Source organism: Arvicanthis niloticus, chromosome 28 (genome assembly GCF_011762505.2).
Source record: "Arvicanthis niloticus isolate mArvNil1 chromosome 28, mArvNil1.pat.X, whole genome shotgun sequence".
NCBI classification, from domain to species: domain Eukaryota; kingdom Metazoa; phylum Chordata; class Mammalia; order Rodentia; family Muridae; genus Arvicanthis; species Arvicanthis niloticus.
In genome coordinates, this window is record NC_133436.1 from 18,989,304 (window position 1) to 19,009,680 (window position 20,377).

The window sequence follows — 20,377 nt, forward strand, 5'->3', positions numbered from 1 at the left end:
TAAGTGTGGTATGTTCCACATCCAGACTGCCCACTGTGGTCAGGTCCTTAGCATACTGCAAATAACTGTGCTCATAATTGAAGAGCAGAAACATACTGAATGTACTTGGAATGAACAATGAGAATGGCTTTAAGAAAGCTAAACATGGTGTTATTTATGCCAAGAAAAATCTTTCTAGGAGGAAGCTAATGAAGATTCCTAGGTAGAAAAATAATAAATTTAATTAAAACAACAAAGAATTATATTAAATTCTAGAAAGTCTTACATGAGGGAAAACTTACTTGCTGCCACACACAGCTTTCCTGGTAGTGGGCAGAGGTGAGGCTTCTGTACCTCTGTGTTTTAGGAGTTTAATAAGCAAACAAACTAGGAGGGTTACAAAACATAACACTTGTGTAGAGAGCCTATGTGAGTGGATGTTTATTTGTGTGTGAGAACATGTTCATGTTCATGTGTGTGTCTGTGTGTGTGTGCGTGCACACACACGCTCACACATGCATACATGTGGAGGCCAAAGAACAACCCCAGGTGTCATTCCATGGTGCTGTCCACCTTGTGTTTTGAGGCAGAGGCTCCTGTCCTGGGACTTGCCATGCAGGCATATTTATCTGGTCAGCAAGCCCCAGGGACCCACTGGTGTTCACTTCCCCTGGACTGGTATTACAAAAACCCAATCACTATTTTTGGCTTTTCTGTGTGGGTTCAGTAGAAGAACCTCGCATATTCTGAAAGCCAAGCACTTACTAATGGGTCCCCTCCATAGTGCACTCTTAACTTTTGAAAGATGAAATGATCAATTTGTGTAACATTAGAAAAAAACAATTATAAAAAAAAAAAACGCAAAGGCTTTTGCCAACTTAGGGCTAATCTAGCGGCAATGTGAGAATAACATAAACTACTCCGGCAGTGCACTCCAGCTTACAACTCTTCCCAATATAGAATAGCTAGTAAAAGACAGAAACATAAGCATGGTGTTACTTATGCCAAGAAAAATCTTTCTAGGAAGAAGCTAATGAAGATTCCAGGGTAGAGAAATAATAAATTTAATTAAAATAATGAAGTTAAACTTACTAAAGATTAGCAAAGCTTCAATCTCTTATAATAATGACCTCGAGATTTTATTTCCTAAGGATCCTCAAGCACACTAAAAACAGTATTGCTGTGAGATATTATTATATACATGGTCATATGAAGACCCAGCTGCAAATAAAAAGAGTTGCTTTAATAAGCCCATAAATACACCAGAAATGACCTCAAGCAAAGTGAAAAAATATATCTAAATAGGCCTCAATATTTCTAAGAGTCCATTTTTTTACCTGGTATCAAAACCTTTAATAACATTTGGGGTTGGGTCCTGGGTTTGATCCCAATCATTGTGCAAAAAGAAAAAAAATCTGTCATAGCACTGGAATGAATATGTCTTAATAACTACCAAAAGACCTAATTTTCAACTTAAAAAAATAACTTTTCTCTGATTTAATTAATTCTACTAACCATTGCCAGTAGTATCTAGAGGCAAATACCTAGAAGTATCTAGAAGCCCAACTAAAACATCTATTTAATGATAAGTAGAAAATCTATTTACCACTGTAACTGTAAGAGAGCTAACCGAACAATCATACTTCCCTGAATAGACAGAAGTGACATCTGCTAAATAGCACTTCCTGTTTCTTTTCACTTATTAAAACAGTTAAAACTTTAAGGACAACAGGTGATATGTTTCTCACATGTAAATTTAAGTGTTGATAAATAGATATAGCAATATGCCACTTAAGGTTTTTTTTTTTTTTTTTTTTTTTTTTTTTTTTTTTTTTTTTTTAAATCATCATTATTAATGAAATAAAACCAGGTTACCGGAAGTCGGAGATTTGCAGCGATCCTCTGGGACGACAGTTCCTTCAGTGATATCACACAGGCCCGCTGAAAGGCAAATCAAGAGCAGGTGAGACCACACCAGTTTATACAACTGGCCTCCTACTTATAGAGTCCACTATATTATGAACCACTTGAAGGCGGATTGACAGATTATGGCAATGGGGTTTGCCATGGGAACATTCTGGCAATAAAATATATTCAACTAACACAGCTGTAACCCGCTGACAAAGAGATGTGGAAACAGGGTTTTTCAGTGAGGTCCTTTGTTGTTCTTTGAGGATATCAGGCATGATGTAGGATTTTCCAAACAGCAGGAATGTGCAGGCATATGATATGCTCTTTTACATTTTTCAAGGAAGAAAAAACACTTAACCTTGGTGATTTTTTCCCCAAGAATCCTCAACTTAAATTTCTAAGTGGTTTTCCTCAAGTAAATCTTGACCATATCATTTAAATATTTTAAAATAGTTATAAAAATATTTTGTATCTCTTAAATTTATAGTTCACATTACCTATCTTATACAGTATCCCTCTTAAAACTATAATATCACATATTAAAACCTCTTTAAAAAGACTTTTCTCAACTAGACATGAGTTACATAAATTATATATGATCTATACTATAAGTTGGCCTAAATTATCATAAAAAGTCTGTAAGGTATTTTATGAGAGGGAAAGAGAAAGGCTTAAGTAAAATGTGGAATGTATGGAAAAGCCACGTGGAAAGCTATCATAGCATAAACAGTACTAACGATAAAGAATGGAAAGGCAGGCGTCCTGCAGAGGCGAGTGACGCTGCTCCCAGAAGCCAGACTACTAACAGCAATGCCATAACTCTGTGTGAGATGCCTCCCTATGAGCTGTTGGTACTGAAGGTGCCAGAAACCGATCGCCACCCCAAACAGTACAGGTTATGCCACTCTGAGATGTCTGTCAGAACTAGAGAATAATAGCTTTCTGTTGAAGACACCACATACTTCGACTCTACAGAAACCAAGCAGGAACAGAGCTTCCTCCCTGCCGGCTAGCATTTGTAGCACTGGAAAGTGCTATGTGGGCTTCCCGGGAAAAGTCACCAAGAATCTTACATGCTGCCCTTCTGAGCTACAGGGCTGACCTGCCAGGCATGGAGTGAAGCAATGGCCACACTCATGGGGTTACTGTACAAACCAACTTCTAATTGGATTTGAGGCCTTCTCCACAGGAAGAAATTCATGCTTGGGACTCTAAAGGACATCAAAACTCTGTGCCAGGGAAGTGACAGTGTTTACGTGTGGTGTGTGTATGTGTGCGTGTGTGCGTGTGTGTGTGCGTGTGTGTGTGCGTGCCTGTGTGTGTGTCTGTGTGCCTATGTAGTATGTGTCTATGTGAGCACGTGTCTGTGTTTATATGTGTCTGTGCATGTTCATACGTGTGTGTCTGTGTGTATATGCACATCATCTGTGTGTATGAACGTATGTCTGTATATATGTTCATATGTGTTATCTGTCTGTGCATGTGTGTGTGTGTTTGTGTGTGTGTAATCCACTAGAGATCTGTTGCTTTGCTAAGTTGATATAGTGTCAAACTACCTTTTTTTCCTAAATTTTATTTACTTAATGTATGAGTGCTCTGCTCTGTATACATCCGCCTGCCAGAAGAGGGCATCAGATCCCTTTATAGATGGTTGTGAGCTGCCATGCATTTGCTGGGAATTGAACTCAGGACGTCTAGAAGAGCAGCCAGTGCTCTTAACTGCTGAGCCATCTTACCAGCCCCTAAAGTGTCTTCTAAACAGTTATGTTTATACTCATAGATCAGTGCTCTTTGCCTTTCTAGAGAATCTTTTGCAGGGGTGGCAGTTAATAGAGAGACTTATAACTTGTCAAACTGTTGACAATACTTGCTTTGAGTGCTCAGACCTAGACAGAACATCTGTACTAATTCCACCCAGGCTTAAGGAACAGTGCAGAAGTCTGGGCAGAAAGAATATAGAGGTGAGGTTAGGAGCCAGTGCTGTCAACTGCTGTCTTCTGAACATGACATTGTTATTGCACCCATGAACTCACAGCAGAAGTAGTTACTTATACAAGACCTCACATGACTGGGCCAATCAACAGCCCATGCGAGGTGTTGAAGGGGATCATGAGGCCCCACTGCTCTTTGCAGAGCAATAGGTAGCTAATGGTTATTGAGGCTAAGGGGGCATATTTCTCATGGGTTTAGCACTTAATAAACTGATCTTGTTCAAGTAAATAAACTTCCTTGCCCATGTTCATGAAAGGAACACTGACTAAATGTACTGGGACAGACTGACGGATGGAAATTCACACACACACACAGAAAAAGACACAGACACACACCCAGATATATAAAACACACAAACAAGAGACCACACAGACACACAAATAGATACACATACACACAGGGACATACAGATATACAAGCACACACATGTACACATGTTCATGCACACATAGAAACACATGTACAAACTTACATACACATACACAAACATATACATGCAAATGTACATGCATGCACATATGCATGCACACACACACATATCATTAACATAGGAGGAAGATTATTGGGAAGTTTGGATTAGCTCAGAAACTGGACAGCACATTAAAGCTTCAGAAGTCAGGTGTCACAACCATCTATGTGCGTGGAAGCAGTATCTGCTTTTCTGTTATTTAAAAAAATAACAATCTTAAAATTGCTATGGAAGCTAAGAAAAATTTTATGGTTCTAATTTTGAGACAATCTGAGTATCAAATTTCATTTATCAAATGTGTTCTATAGGTTAAATTATGTATTATCTATCTTTATTCCTGACTAAAAATCAGTGTTTTTAAAAATCATCATCATTTAAGAGTTCCAGATTTAAAAAAATCTCGTACTTAAACTTCTAAGACCACAGGATTAATTTTATGTTTGTATTTAACCTGGTCAAATACTTGTTCATATACATGAATCCTTGAGATAGCACACAATGAAAGCCTTCTAAATGACAGTGATTTACAACCAAAATATACTCACTCATAAGTATTTACAACAATAGTAACTTTGGGGATTTTAATCTCTCAGTATTTTTGTGAACAATACATTCTCAATGCACTATAATTCTGCAGAACTTCAGAAAACATTGTGTAATAAAATATCATTTCAGGGGCTAGAGAGATGACTTAGTCAAGTGCCTGCTATACAAGCATGAGAACCTGAGTTCAGGTCCCACACAAAGGCCAGGTGTGAGATATTTGTAATTCCAGTACTGATAAGGTGGGAGAGAATATGTGGATCACTGGAGCCTAGTCAAATTAAGGAATTCCAATTTTCTTGAAGCCACAGTCCCTCCACCCCTAAAACGCTAGAAATAATTGAAGAAAAAAACCCTCCACATATGCCGACGTACATGTTCATACACACATATACATAAAATTATCATTTTAAAATAATCTAGGAAAAGATTAAGAGACTCAATTAAAGAAAGTGGACTCATGCAATCTAATATGAATGTTAAATATACTGTAACAGGTTAAGTGAGCTTAAGATAACAAACACCAAAGCCCTCTCCATCTCTCTGCTGTTGCTCAGTCTCCTCCAGCCCTACATGGGAGAGGTGTACATCTATCACTGTGACATCCTCCCTCTTCCTTTACTTCTTCCTCTTCCTCCCATCTGTCTCCCATTCCCTTCCCTCCCTACTGGAGTCACACAGGAAGGTGTGGTCAAAGAAGTCCCATGTTTGCCAAGAGGACTGCAGTCACCATATGGGCTGTGCTCAGTATCTCCCTCTCTTACTGCATGAACTTCCTGTGGAGCAACCACGAAGTCGGATGCCGAGCTGCAGGAAAACCCTGAAAGTAAAACCCACTCAGACAATGAAAGTAGGCCCTATAGTTTCCAACCTATCCTGCTACCAAGTACAGTAGTTACCCTTTAAACAGCGCCGATTTAGTAAATTTGCCTTCTCTTTCAGATATCCCAATGGGAAATGTAATTTACTATTTAGAATACCTAACAGCAGTGTTATGAGTGAACTATCTACCAGGGTGTGTACCTACACTAGGTATGCCAAGTCATGAAAACTAGCATGTCATTGCTACAATACTACCTGAAAACTCGGGCAGTAGGCCAGAGTCATTCACAGATGGCAGTTTGCTAAGTCAGGTTAAGTCAATCAATCACGCAAAGTGTCAGGTTGAACTAGGGACTGAGTCAATGGTGCTGGTCTGGTTCGAAAAATTCAGAATTCAGTATTCAATACCTGTTTAACTTCATGAAACACGGAGTTATCAGATTTAAAAGTAATTGTTGTGCATGGGAGATGGCTTAGCAGGTAAACACTTGCAACCCAAACCTGCCAATCTGAGTTCAATCCCTAGAGTGCAGGTACAAAGATAGAAGGAGAGAAACAGCTCGGTACATTTGTGCTGACTCTCCCATACATGCTACACAAACAAGAAAACCTCATTTTCTATAACAATGATGTATATCTACTGGACGTGTGCACGTGTGCATGTAGGTGAACACACATGTATGTTTGAAGGGCGAATGTTAACATTGACTGTCTTTCCTCTTTTTGCTCTCCACCTTAGTTTTGAAGACAGAGCGTTGCTGAACTCATCCATAGTTCAGTGCTGAGCTGCATGGGAGGCTACGCCTGCCTTCACCCTCCAGGTACTGGGCTATGGACATGTGCTACAGCATCTAGCCTTACAGAGTACTGGGGATCGCAACAGGCAATTTCCTGACAAATCTACTTGCTAGACCTGTATTCTGCTATAATCATTCTTAGGAAGCCCCTGCTTCCTGTATCTACTGACCACCTCCAGCTTAAGTCTTTGAATAAATGTCATTATTGCTGTTGTTGTTCTGTCTGGGAGGGTTCTGTGGTGGAAGGATGTTTGCATGTCATGGTACATACATGGAGGACAGAGACAATTCTGTGGAATTGGTTCTCTCTCTAATTTTATGTGGGACACTGAGATTAAACACAGGTTTCCAGGTCCCCACAGGGAGTACCTTTAGCTACTCAGCCACCTCAGCAGCCCAATCATCTCCATTTTCTCTTTTTAACTAAGTTGTATTGATTTGTTTTATTTTATGTGTCTGGGTGTTTGGCTGCACCTGTGTCTGTGTATCATTTGCATGAGTGCCTGAGGCAGGTGGTTGGGAGCTGCCATGTGTGTGCTGGGAACTGAGCCCAGGTCCTCAACAAAAGCAAGAGTGTTCATAACCACTGAGCCATCCCACTCCTCCATCTCCATTTTTTTTTTTTTTAACACTGACAGCATCAGCTATGCAGCAACTCTTGAGATATCAGTAATTTGTTTATCAAATTAACTGATTTTTATAAGCTTTCACCTTTACCAATTTAGGTATTTTTAAAATTCCGTTCTCTTACCATCCTTGTATGCCATATAATCACCCTTATTTCAGTGGAGTAACTTGGGCTATGATTTCTGTTAGTTTTTAAACTTCTTAGAAGGAAAAGTGATTGGTAGTATTTAATGAAAGGCCAAGAAATTTCAACTATCAGTTAAAACCATCCTTTCTTAATTGGGTTCCTAATTCTTCACTACATTTTCTTTAAGGGCAAATAGTGCTTTCCTTCTGATTATTTAGAAGGGAGACTTTGTTACCATTTGGCCTAGTATTTACTGGTGGAGGTAATGTACAGCATCTTGAAAACACTCTTCTAAGCATCTCTCTTTCATGTGCATGCATGTGTGTGTGTGTGTGTGTGTGTGTGTGTGTGTGGAAGCACTTGTGCAATGCATACCTGAAGGCTGTATGCAAGACAACTGTGGGTCCTCGTTCACTTCCCACACTTTTGGGTTCAGAACCAAACCCAGGTCACAAGGCTTGGCAATAAGTGCCTTACCGCTGAGCTATCTGCCAGCACCCCTTTTACAATCTTGACTCTGAACCTATTACACTGAACACACACGCTTCTTATAATTTCACTTTTCTATGGCTTCAATTACCCAGTGTTAATCTGATCTGAAATATTAAAGGGTAAATTCTAGAAGTAATTCTAAATTTTAAATTAGGCCCTTCTTTCTTTTGGTATTATGCTGAAATCTCACTGCACAGGACTTGAACCACTATGCCATCCTAATATTAGTCACTAGTCAGCACGGTCTGGCTTATTGACTATGCACCCCCAGTGCTGCAGTGCTGATGGCCAAGCAGCTCATAAAGGGGCGGATGATTATTTTCCTACAAGAGCTATAAACTGCTTTGACAGACCATGGCATATCACCAACAGGGGCAGGGTGAATACACAACAGTAAGACATTTAGAAATAGAGAGACCATAAACACATGACTTTAATTATAGAAATATTAATTGTTCATTTTAGTGTTAGTGATGGTTGATAATCTTACTGTGCCTCATACTAAAGATAAAAATCCACAATATACAGAAGGTCTGAAATGGGCTCAGATATTCACTAGGATCTAGCATCCTTGTGACAATTTTACAGTTTTCATTATGAAGCCTCAATCCATATCTAAGTAGTAATTCAACTTTAATGTAATAAGTAACTTATTCAAACTTCAAATGATAATATTTTATCTCATAAAGCAAATTCATAAGTGGCCCTAGAGTCTTAATCAAAATAGACTATATCTGTTGGTAGAAAATCCAATTCACCATTCAAACTGACCTATTAAAAACATTGAAGAACAATGTGATAATACTTGTGTTACAGATCAAGAACTCACTACAAAAAGAAGAGAAAAAGAAAATGAGGGGAAAAAAGAAAAAAAATAAAAAGGCAAGCAAGCAGCAAGCAAGCTAGCTAGGTGACACAGCATGTCTGTAGACCCACTGCTGGTGGTGTATGTGTGTGCTTGTGTGTACATGCATGCATTTGTGTGTGCGTGCGTGTGTGTGCATGTATGTGTGTGTATGTGTGAGGCATGTGTGTATATGTATGTGTGCATGTGTGTGTACATGTGTGTGTGCATGCATGTGTGCATATATATGTGTGTGTGCATGTGTGTGAAAGAGGTGTTGGCATAGGAAGGTGCACTCCTTGCCTTACTAACTTTTAGTTTTAAAATAGGGCTCTGGCAGGCTAACCTTGAGCTTGAGCTTGAGGAGATCCTTATGCCTCAGCTTCCAACACCCTAAAGTTGTAGGCATGCACCCCAACACTAATTAATCAGCAGAATTAAAGAATTTTAATACCAATTATTATACAGTTAATTTTATATAAAAATCAGTAAGACTTTTTGGAGATTAGAGGTACAAATATTCTCAAGATATTATTGGAACCATTTAAAAATAATTAACCCTCCTTTCCCACTCTTCCATGAAGCAGAGCCTTGTCTACCACAGACATATATATCCCCAGGCCTAAATTTTTAATTTTTTTAAAGAAAGCTTAGATAGTGATAAAGTGAGGCATAATTACAATGTGAAATATTTTAAACTAATAAAAACTTCAAATAGTTCTCATTTGCCTAATGTATAATTTTTCCTTATAAAATAAGGCAAATAAGAACATAAATGATATTATTGGATTTATGGAATAAAGTAAAATTTAAGAAAAAACTAATGGTATAGTAAAAGTTTTTGCTATCCTTAGACAAGTTTGGACATCTAATTACTAGCAATTTAATATAAACTTTGTAAAGTATAGAAGGGGGAATTAATTTTAAGACTAGTAAAATTTTTATATATTTGTAAAATCTGAATTTTTTGTTCTCCATCAAAAAACTGAAAATATTTTAATATTCTTCTTTTTAAAAGATTTTATTTATTTTATATATGTGAGCACACTATTGCTGTGCCTTGCCACACCAGAAGAGGGCATCAGATCCCATTACAGATGGTTGTGAGCCACCATGTGGTTGCTGGGAATTGAACTCAGGACCTCTGGAGGAGCAGCCAGTGCTCTTAACTGCTGAGCCATCTATTTCTCCACCCTCAATACTTTTGTATAAATATTTTTGCCTTTGCTTTATAAAAAAGTTGGGTTGGGGCATACTGTTTAAATAGCTGTTATGAAATAAATCTAAATAATGAGTTTAGTCTCTTAGATATAAATTATTTTAGTTAGTAAGTAAATAAAAAAGGCAGCAGTGATTTTACAAAGAATAAAAGTGTCAAGACATAAATGACTTACTTATGACAGAAGAGCGGAGCTTTTTCACAGACTCAGAATACAAGCTAGAAAGGCCGCACATGCAAGGAGTCCCAAGCAGCACACCTCAGTGAGCGATGAGGGGAGGGAAAGAAACGAGACACACTAGATGGCATGGTTGGAACTGAGTTTCTGCTGAACATAATACATGACAAAATGACCTGACTCACAGACAAGAAACGTGAAACAAACCCAGAAAAGAAAAGGACGCCCATTAAGCAAAATGATAGAAAACCTAGTATTACCTTTTCTATTTGTTTGCTTGTTTATTAGTTTCCTCATTTACAAACTTGGTAGATATCATTAGCCAGAAATGTACTGAGAGCAACTAAACCATCTCAGAATGAATTTTAAAGTGTTATGTGTGTGTGCGTGTGTGTGCGCGTGTGTGTCTATACATGAATATATATTTGTGATGCTGTATATCAAGCCCAGAGCTTTGCCGATGTTAAGCAAATATTCTACCCCTCTGACTGCTCTGAATGAAAATTCCGTTGAAGAGAATGTTTAGACAGTTCCCTAAACAGTGGTCAGTGCTCACCAGGGTCTGCAGAGGAGTTAACCAAGCCTAAGTAGGGTTCTCTTCCACCCTTGGTCTAGCTGGGAAGGCCACAGGAAAACTAAGCTCACATTTCAATTATTGTGAGAGGTCTCATTAGTATACCCCATATGTCATACATATAAAGTCATTTGCTGTCTATCACAAAGTGAAAACAGGATACCTAGCTAGAAATACTTGCATTCTATGTTTTAAGAGGTATCAGCATTAAAACCTTAAACATCAACAGTAGATACTTAGCAAACACTGAAGCCTGCTAGAGAGATTTTTAAAATCATTATGTAATCACCTCTGTGTCCACACTGTCACACACTGAATTACTTTGACTTAAATAGTTAAAACTCAATTATTGGCTTACAAGAAACAAACAATAACACTTTGAAATCTACTTCTATTCTGCAATATCTGGAAGTATATTCCTGGCATTATGCTGGTTCTCTGGACATTAAATAAAAGCCCAGATTATTAAGAACAAGAGAAAACAATGGCACTACAAAATAAGAACTAAGACTTGTATCTCTAGCTAGGCTTTGTTGTCTACATTCAGTTCAAATCAGTCGGGCTGCCGATTAACTGAAGCGCTTGCAGACATGAGGGTCACACACACGTGGGTGTTCACAGCGGTTAAAGCTCGGGGAGCTTTTCTTTTCCTTTACCTCCTGAAGGCTGTCGAGATTTCCGGGGTGACCGAGGTTCTCTCCGGTAAGGATCATTTGAGCCGTATAGTTCAATGGTGCTGAGGTTCAGCAGTACTGCTTTCTGGAGGTAGTCAACCATTGCAATGCCGTTACAGTTGCCGAAAACCACCCTGGCAGCAGGAAAAGCATACGTATTTCAGTGCAAACAAGTTATTAAGAAGAAATGTAAACTATAAAGCTGATGAAAATACAATGATGGGTCTTTCAGAAAAATCTTTATTCATTTACTCTGTGTGTGTGTGTGTGTGTGTGTGTGTGTATGTGTGCAACTCACATGTGGAGGTTAGAGAATAACACTTGGGAGTTGGGTCTTTCCTTCCACCTTGGGATCTAAGGAATTGTCTCAGTTGGCAGAAACTAAAGACAAGTGGAATGGGAAAACAGAATGCATGGCCCTTTTCAAGGAACTGTTCACAAATCTGTAGACATTACCTACAACAGTAAACCAAATATCAATTCCATTTCTAAGAATATTTGACACAGAAGATGAAGTTTTATCAGAAATAAACCCCCCTACACTAAGCAATGTGACATCTATTTTCTACCCCTCAGAAAATGGAACCATATATAGATTGGGGTAACTTCTCATAATTCTTCTGTCAAAATAAAAAGGAAGTATAATTCTTGGGAGGCTCCCTTTGAGGTGTTCAAAAGACTTCCTTCATTACAGTTTATGGACTATGATGTAATCTCTCAATGAATAAAGGATTCCAATTCTGTCTAAGAGCTCCTGAGGTATATGAAAGCTGGCATGTATGGAGGAGCTACCTTTATAGTCAGAGTATGGATAAGACAGTGAGAAGCAGGTAAGGAACTCAAAAAGGAAACCTTCCACTCAGGCCCAGATGATGACACCATACACGAATGCACAAAGGGAGCGGAAAGTTAGATTTTTCACTTGAAGCTTTAAATATGAATGTATACTTTATGTAGTGTTGGCAACTAATTTAAATTTAAAACATGCAGAAAGTGTAAAAACTCCCACTAACAAGGAACCCCATAAATACCATAAATTCTATAATTAATCAATTAATTTTATCAATTTTAATCAATTAACTTCTTTTGAAACTTCCTATTGATTCTTGTTTTTAATCTGCCGTTTGTTTTTTATTTGAATGGTTATGTTCAAAAAATTTAGAAGGTATAGGCTTGTGCGCTTCTGTTATAGAGCAGCTAATAAGAGATATCAGAGAGGCCACTCAGCATACAACTGTCAGAGTTGGATGTACAACTCCAAGAGACAGAGGGCTGATAGTGATGGGGGTGAGGGATGGGGGAGGACAAGTGACTCCATAGGGCTACTCCTGAGGACAAAGATGGGCTATGCAAAATAAACACTTCAGTAACTGGACAGTACAGAAGCAGCTTCTTACTGTAATGCTGATTTTTTAAAATACAAAAAAGACCTACTACATGCTTTATCTCTACAGCAAAGCATGAAAACACTTACAGCTGTGCATAGGTGAGAATCGTGTTAAAGCAACCGCCATGCCCTTACAATGTGCACAAGTTAACTTTGGAGGCAGGAAAAAGAAATGGCACTGTTAATTACGAGATCCATTTATACAGTCTTATGTTAGAGTCTAAGAGAGTTCTGCAGGAACACAGTGAAGACGGTATACTGACTTTGGCACTTTATCTCCAATGAGTATTGGCCCGTACTTTGTATCTGTAGTCACAGGACATAGCCACAGAATCTATTCGAAACAAGACTATGTCCCGAATAAAGCATCAAATAACTTTTGAAGTTCTAGTTACACAGCAACATTTTAGGTGATGATACAATAAAGCCTAAGTTCTTTATACTTTTATAACTTAAATCCAAATTATACAGGGAATACTATAAAGAGAGCAAAGAAACAAAACAAAAACAAAATAAAACAAAACTCCTCTTACTTACAGTCCATAGGAAGAGTTGAGTGCCAGGCTGGTGATCTGCTGTGGGGGTTCTCCACCCACCCACACCAACTGAATGACTAACTCTGTCTGATAGCCTGGAGACTGTTTAAGTGGTGAGTTTTTAACTCTGAAAAAAAAAAGGAAGACATATTAGCTTGAACACTTTTCCAATTACCTGATTGTCCTATATATATAAAACCATACACTGTCATGCAAGAATATCTTTATACAGGAAACAACACTAGATTTCCTAAAATGTAAAATTCAGAACCTTGTATTCTAGAACTAGTAGTAGACAGAAACACACATCTAAGTGATGGAAATCCCCTAGTTAGGATATGACTGGCAGATCATGGCTATAAAGAGGGGAGACTGCTAGGATGGAACAGGAGAAAGCACATGAGGACAAGGAGAGGACAGGACGAGCAGAGCAGGGAAAGGAGGGCCAAAAGATGAGTGAAAGCAGAAACAAGAAGCCAGAGAGGAAAAAAATTTAAAATTTAAAAATGCATGAAAACATAAAGCTTAAAATCACAGAAACACACTATGGAATTCAAAACTAAGTAGGAACAAGCGATTTTTAGTGGGTAGCTATTCCACTGTCTAAAATGAAGCAGAGCACTGCTCTGATTTCTGAGGCTCGTTTGGTGGATATGTGCCATACACAGGAGTACACATTCTTTTGATTGTTCTGACATGAAATAATATTTTACAGTAAATTTAGAATACATTAGGAGGTTAAAGTTGATATAGCTTATAAGTATTGAGGAAATATCAACTAATTTTTCTAATGTGTGTGCATAATGCTCACACATACATGCAAAGAGGACAATTTGCAGGAGTTCTTCCCTCTAATATCTAGAGTCTAGAGATCAAACCTAGGTCATCAGGCTGGAAGGAGGCACCTTTACCAGCTGAGCCAGCTGAAGAAGGCAGAAATCTTGGACTGATTTTAATACTTTGTAGCAAAGAAGGTAGTCAACATTCACTGAATAAGTAAATAAGTGAGAGGTTGAATCCAAGAGGTGGCCAATCATAGCAACTCTACAGTCAACATAACTAAAGGAACCTGATAGAAACATCAGTGTGGAGTAACAAAATTCTCAAGGGAGCAAATATGGAGACAAAGTGTGGGACAGAAACTGATGGAGGGGCTGTCTGGAGACCATTTCACCTGGGTATCCATCCCATGTGCAGTCACCAAAGGTAGACACTGATGTGGATGTCAGGAAGTGCATGCTGACAAGAGCCTGATATAGCTGTCTCCTTAGAGGTCAGCCATAGTCTGACACATTCAGAGGCGGCTGCTCACAGCTAACCATTGAACTGATCAGGGGGGTCCCAATGGAGGAGTTAGAGAGAAGACTGAAGGAGCTGAAAGTGTTTGCAGCCCCATGAGGAGAGCTCCCAGGGTCTAAACCACCAGCTTGGGAATACACAGGGAGGGACCCATGGCTCCAGCTGTATATGTAGGGGAGGATGGCCTTGTCAGGCGTAGGTGGTAAAGGAGATCTTTGGTCCAGTGAAGGCCCAGTGTGGAGAAATTCGAGGGTGGGGAGGTGGGAGGGGGGTGGGTGAGGGCACATCCTCATAGAGGCAGGAGGAGGAGGGATGGAATGGGGGTGGTTCCTGGTGGGGAGAAAATGGGGTAAGGGGATGGCATCTGGAGTGTAGATAGAATATCCAATTAAAAGATAAATTAATTTTAAAAAGGAGCATCAGTGTGGAAGGTTAGTTTCAGAGGAATATCTGGTAAGTCTGAGGCGATCATATGGATCTTTACATTTAGAACCGCTCAGCAGACAGGAGGTAAGCACCCAAACCTCACAAATAATGTCTAAGTTCATGTTAAACTTGTACTGGTTAAGTCTATAATACTAGAAAAGGGGGTGAGGAAGGGGTTTATGGAAACAGGAGATTCTAAAGAAAACTTGGATGTAACACTTGCCATGCACGTATCAGCAAACTTCATGTGAAAGAAAAATATGCGAGCAATAAGACCAACTTAATTGCATGTGTAACCACATTTTAAGCTGGGAGTGGCTTAGACTGAATACTCTGGCAAGTCTGGTCTTTAACAGACAGCAAGAAGACTACTCACTGTTAAATGGCCTGAAACTATACTAAGTTGCAGGAGGTTTGAATGATTTTGCTGGCAATTCTGAAGTGAGAAGGACCAAGACACTTGTTAGTAATGTGCTGACCAAGAAAAGTCAGAGCTGGGTGTCCAGCGTTCTGGGAGAATGAGAGTCACTGTAGACACAGTAATAGGAAGTAGACTGCAGTCACTTCTGGTTAATCTGTAGGTCCTCAGAGCTGTATTCTGCTGAGACATACTTTCTGACAGTTTTCAGGGAACTGGCCAACAAACATCTTCACTTGGCAATGTCAAGGAATTGACTTGACAACTGAGGCATCTGACCTCTGATCAGACGCAGCCTTGACACAGATGTAGACTGAGAGTCCAAATGGGGCTATTCTTGTTTGAAGTAGGCACAGAAGGCAAGCCTCCAGAAAGCACTCCTATGCCTCGAAGATAGAATGTGCATGCTGGATCAGGTTCTCAAGAACAGGAGTAGGTCTTACAGTAATAATTTTAAAAGCATATATAGGACACGCTTAAGGCTTGTGATAAGAACACAAAATGTTCATTGTGTGGGACTGAAGAAATAGACCAGCAGTTAGGAGCACTTGAAGCTCCTGTAGAGGGCCAGGATTCAGACCACAGGACCTATGTCAGGCAGCTAACAACTGTCTGTAATTGCAGCTCCATATGATCTGATGACATTTTATAGCCTTAGCAAGCACCTATACCCATGTGTACATAGAAACACAGGCATTGACATACACAATAACCAAATGCAAAATAAACCTTTTAGAAACTCTACTGTGCTAAGAAATGAAAAAGGTAATTAAGAAAATAACGAATAAAAACTGTCTAAATAACTTGATACAACATCTCTAATGTGTATTAAAACAATAGCAGCAACAACAACAATGACAACAAATTAGAAACATGGGCTCTCTGGGGCAATATTTAGTGTGTAGAGTTCTTGTCTGTGTGGAAAATCTCCAGAAATGTAAAACAAATGAATAGTCAGAAGCCTGTTCAAGAAATACTAGAAAGGGACCAACCAATCAGATGGCTCAGCAAGTTAAGGCAATTGTGGTAAAGTCCCAAGACCTGATCTTGATACCATGACCCACATACGGAAGGAGAGAACTGACTCCTACAATCATTTTGGCTTTTATGCTTGCTCTTGTGCCCATGTATGAATGACTTTGCAGTGGCCTGTGTACATGCATGCACATGTACACACACGTGTATGTACACACACAAACACACACACACACACAAATAAATCTAACTAAAGAAGAAAAGATAGATATTAGATTTTAAAAACAGTAAGCAGAAAGGACTGATAAATTTTCATCTATAACTGTTTAAGTTAATGATTTTAATATTTTAAATATGCTCAACTTGCTTACTTATTAAAGATAAGCTATAGAACTTTTATAAAACGTTCCATAGCTTGTAGAAATACATTTTGAAATGTCAAAATCACATTTGGAAGTGTCACAATTTAAAAAGAAACTGTTTGTGTAAACAAGTACTTTGCAAAAGGACAATTATAATACCTACATAAATAGCATAAAATTAGATTGGTAAAAGGGGCAAATAAAACAGCTCTAATAATGTTTCTTTAAAAAATACCCAGGTATGTAGAAAGGCATTATGGGACACCAAGGAACTCCTAAGTGAATGTGTGCTGCAAGAGCACTGCCATGTTAAGGACAGATGTCTCAAAGCTATGAAAATGGCAGGGTCTTCTTCCATGGTCAATTACAGTTGCTTGTTACAGTGCTTCAAGAAAGTGTCTACGTTTGTCCTGGAAATACTTTTATTCCTGCCCATAGTGTTTAAGCTTGTCTTTAACAACATCAACATGCTGGCAGCCAAAGTAAATGGCTTGAACCTAAAAATGGACCCCCAGACAGAGTTATTAATTTAACAGGCTGGCAAGCCAAGGATGGGTAAGATTGTGCACAGAGCCTTACCACCCTAAGACAGAAGTGCATTGCTTTTGATAATGCATATTCCATGATGGGTAAGGAAGGCATTCTTGTCAGAATGACCTAAGACAAGCTCAGTCTTGTTAATGAAATAAAAAAAGGGGGAGAGGCAGAGAGTCTTGGGGCTGCTCAGCAAGAATCTGACATGGGCCAAGGACAAGGAAATGGGCTGTTTGGCAGGAATATGACATTGGCCAAGGACAAGAAAATAGGCTTCAGGCAGGAATCAGACATTAGGCTAGAACAAAGAAGTAATTTTAGGCAGGAATCTAAATCTTAGGCTAGAACAAAGAAGTAATCTCAGGCAGGAATCTAAGTATTAGGCTAGAACAAAAAAGTAATTTCAGACAGGAATCTAAATTTTAGGCTAGAACAAGGAAGTAGGCTTTAGATATGAAAATGACTTTGGGCTAGGACAGGAAAGTTGGCTCAGATATTTTGGTCATCCTGATAAGCCCTTAGAAATGGTGATCATGTGAGTATTCACAGAATTTTGTTTATTATCTTGCTTGTTCTTTGACTATTTGTGTTTATTGTCTTGCTTGTTCCTTGACTATTTGCATCCATTGTATTGCTAGTTCCTCAACCTAGAACTGACCTTAATACTTGCATGTAATTAAAATAGTATAAAAGCAAAAAGGAAGAGGAGGGATGGGATGGTGGGGTTTTAGAGAGGGAAAATGGGGAAAGGAGATGACATATGAAATGTAAATAAATAAAATATCCAATAAAAAAGAAAGTATCTACCATAGCTCCTTCTCCAGATGACTGTAGCCTGAGATGCTCCCCAAAGAGCCCCACTACCCAGAGATTAGATGAGCTGCATTCTCATTTATTTGTGCAAGGCAGACTTTTTCAGCTGTGAGTGAAATCCAGATGCTAACTTTTCTGCATGTGCCTGCTGTTTCATCATTCCTTGTCCCCTGTCAACTCATTCCAAAAGCTGTGAGGTCACAGAAGTATTGTGTGTGATAAACAATATCTCAAGATTAACTATATTTCAACCAATTTTTGAGTTATTACTTCCTTTTAGATATTTGCCTTTTGGAGCACAGACCAAAATGATATAAAATTGACAAATACATGCATTTACATTTAGATTACTAAATTGGGGAAAGTATGTGTGATAGTTTGAATATGCCTGGCCCAGAGACTGGCAGTATTAGGAGGTGTGGCTTTGTTGGAGTAGATGTGGCCTTGTTGGAGGAAATGTGTCATTTTGTGCATGGGCTTTAAAACCCTCATCCTAGCTACCTGGAAGCCAGTCTTCTCCTGTTTGCCTTCAGATGTGCTGGGACAAGCATAGTCAAACCACCACAGTAGGGTTTAATTAAAATTCCTTGTGACTCAAATAAATGTCAGGAATAAATATGTAAAATTTAAACAAATGTCTCAAAGACATGTACTACTTCACTGTTGATAGAATATTCTACTAAAAGGCTAGTTTTCTTTCTTTAATATATTTTGGAATATAGATTATGGCAATCACTGAAAACTAGTTTGTTAACAGATACTAAAATACTTGAAAAGTATTCAAACATTAATTTTTAGACAATAAACAAATGTGTGAATGGTGCAGGAGGATCATAAATTCAAGGTCAGCCTTATGTACAAACTTATACACAGTCTCTAAGGAAATAAACCAAGCAAAGAAAGAAAGCAAATGATTGTTATATATCATTATTCTTACAGTCTTTACATGCATACTTGTGGAATTCTAGTGAAGGCCAGAAACCAGCAATCTGTCAGTTGAGTCATTATTTTATGATATACTTTATTATGATAAATCTATACTTTAAAAAATCATGTTCTAAAACTTTACTGTAATTATTTTGATATGCAAATAGATCCAACACTAAGATTATTAAGAATTTCTAATCATTTAGTGAAGAAAAGAAAAAAATCACACGAGACATACAAAGCGTGGTTACACCCCTCACAACAAGCATACATCCTCTGTTGGCCCCACACCTACACCCGACCTGTTAAAGCCAAAAGGACTATTTCCACACAGCATGGTATTGCTCAGGTGGGAATCTTGATGCTCTCAACACCCACATTCTTCGTCCACCCTGGGTCAGGTAGTGTATTTTATAAGAAGAAAAAATCAAGCAAGCTTTCTTCCCCTCATACTATGCATTTGGAAGCAAGTGAGCCCAGGTCATCTTGCAAGTGCACTATTGCAGAAACTGGGATGACAGCCTCCTCAGACAGCTGAGTCAGCATCAGGAGATACAATAGGCTCTTGTGCTAGCTGATGCCATTGACTTTATGAGAAATTAAGGTGATGTTATAAATCATCACCTGGAAAATATTTTATTTCTTAATGCATTAAAGAACATTGAAGAAAAAGAATAGTAAAATCATTGGATGGCCTTGCAGACTCCAGTAATAAGTTCTGGGTGATCAGATTCTAAATAAATGTCTTATGTGTGTTTTTGATGTTAAAATAGCATGGACTTTCCTGCCTCAGAGGAGAAAGTGATAGGATAGTTTACCTCTTATTTAATGCAAAATGTTGCTTGCAAAAGACATTCTTAGGTAAAACATTAAGAGTATCAAAATAAAATGACTTAACGGTCATATTTTATGTGATGCCAATGTCATAATGGCCACCACAGAAAACAAATTCTTACAAGTAACTCAAAACTGATTAATCTACTTACACTTGTTAATTAATACTCTTGTTGCTATGGCAAAATAGTTGACAAAGGCAACTTAAGGAGAGGGGCATTGTTTTGGCTCATGAGTGAGAGGATACAGCCCACCAGGGTGAGAAAGAACTGGATCTAGGAGCATAAAGCAGCTGGTAACACTGCATATGTGTTAGGGAGAAAAAAGACAGAAAGATTAGTGTGGCCTCAGCAGGATGCTGCTCCTTTCTCTTTTTTATTTCCATGGAATGATCACAGTTAAGCAGGGCGAGTTGCCCCTTGTATGTGAAGCTGCTTTGGAAATGCCCACAGTCTCAGAGGTCAGTCAGCGACTTTCACTCCAGCCATGTCCGAAAAAAAAAAAAAACAACAAAAAACCAGCAACTAAATATGAGAAAGCTATTTGTTATTGTAACATCCGGACATATCAGTTTTAAACATAACAGCAGTTCTCAACCTATGGGTAGTAACTCCATTG

General features: G+C 38.5%; 1 protein-coding gene across 8 annotated transcripts in view; it reads right to left on the reverse strand.

The window, feature by feature from the left end:
* Positions 1-20,377, reverse strand: part of Stxbp5 (syntaxin binding protein 5) — a 143,317-nt gene that overhangs the window by 30,658 nt on the left and 92,282 nt on the right. For 4 of the 8 annotated variants that reach the window (XM_076926838.1, XM_076926836.1, XM_076926834.1 and 1 more), the window contains exons 17-20: positions 13,173-13,298; positions 11,231-11,382; positions 9,998-10,081; positions 1,855-1,920 (exon numbers count right to left, since the gene is read on the reverse strand). In XM_076926838.1, coding sequence (XP_076782953.1) covers positions 1,855-1,920; positions 9,998-10,081; positions 11,231-11,382; positions 13,173-13,298 — 428 coding nt within the window. The remainder of the gene's footprint in view (positions 1-1,854; positions 1,921-9,997; positions 10,082-11,230; positions 11,383-13,172; positions 13,299-20,377) is intronic. The other 4 variants (XM_076926840.1, XM_076926839.1, XM_076926837.1 and 1 more) reach the window with 1 other exon arrangement.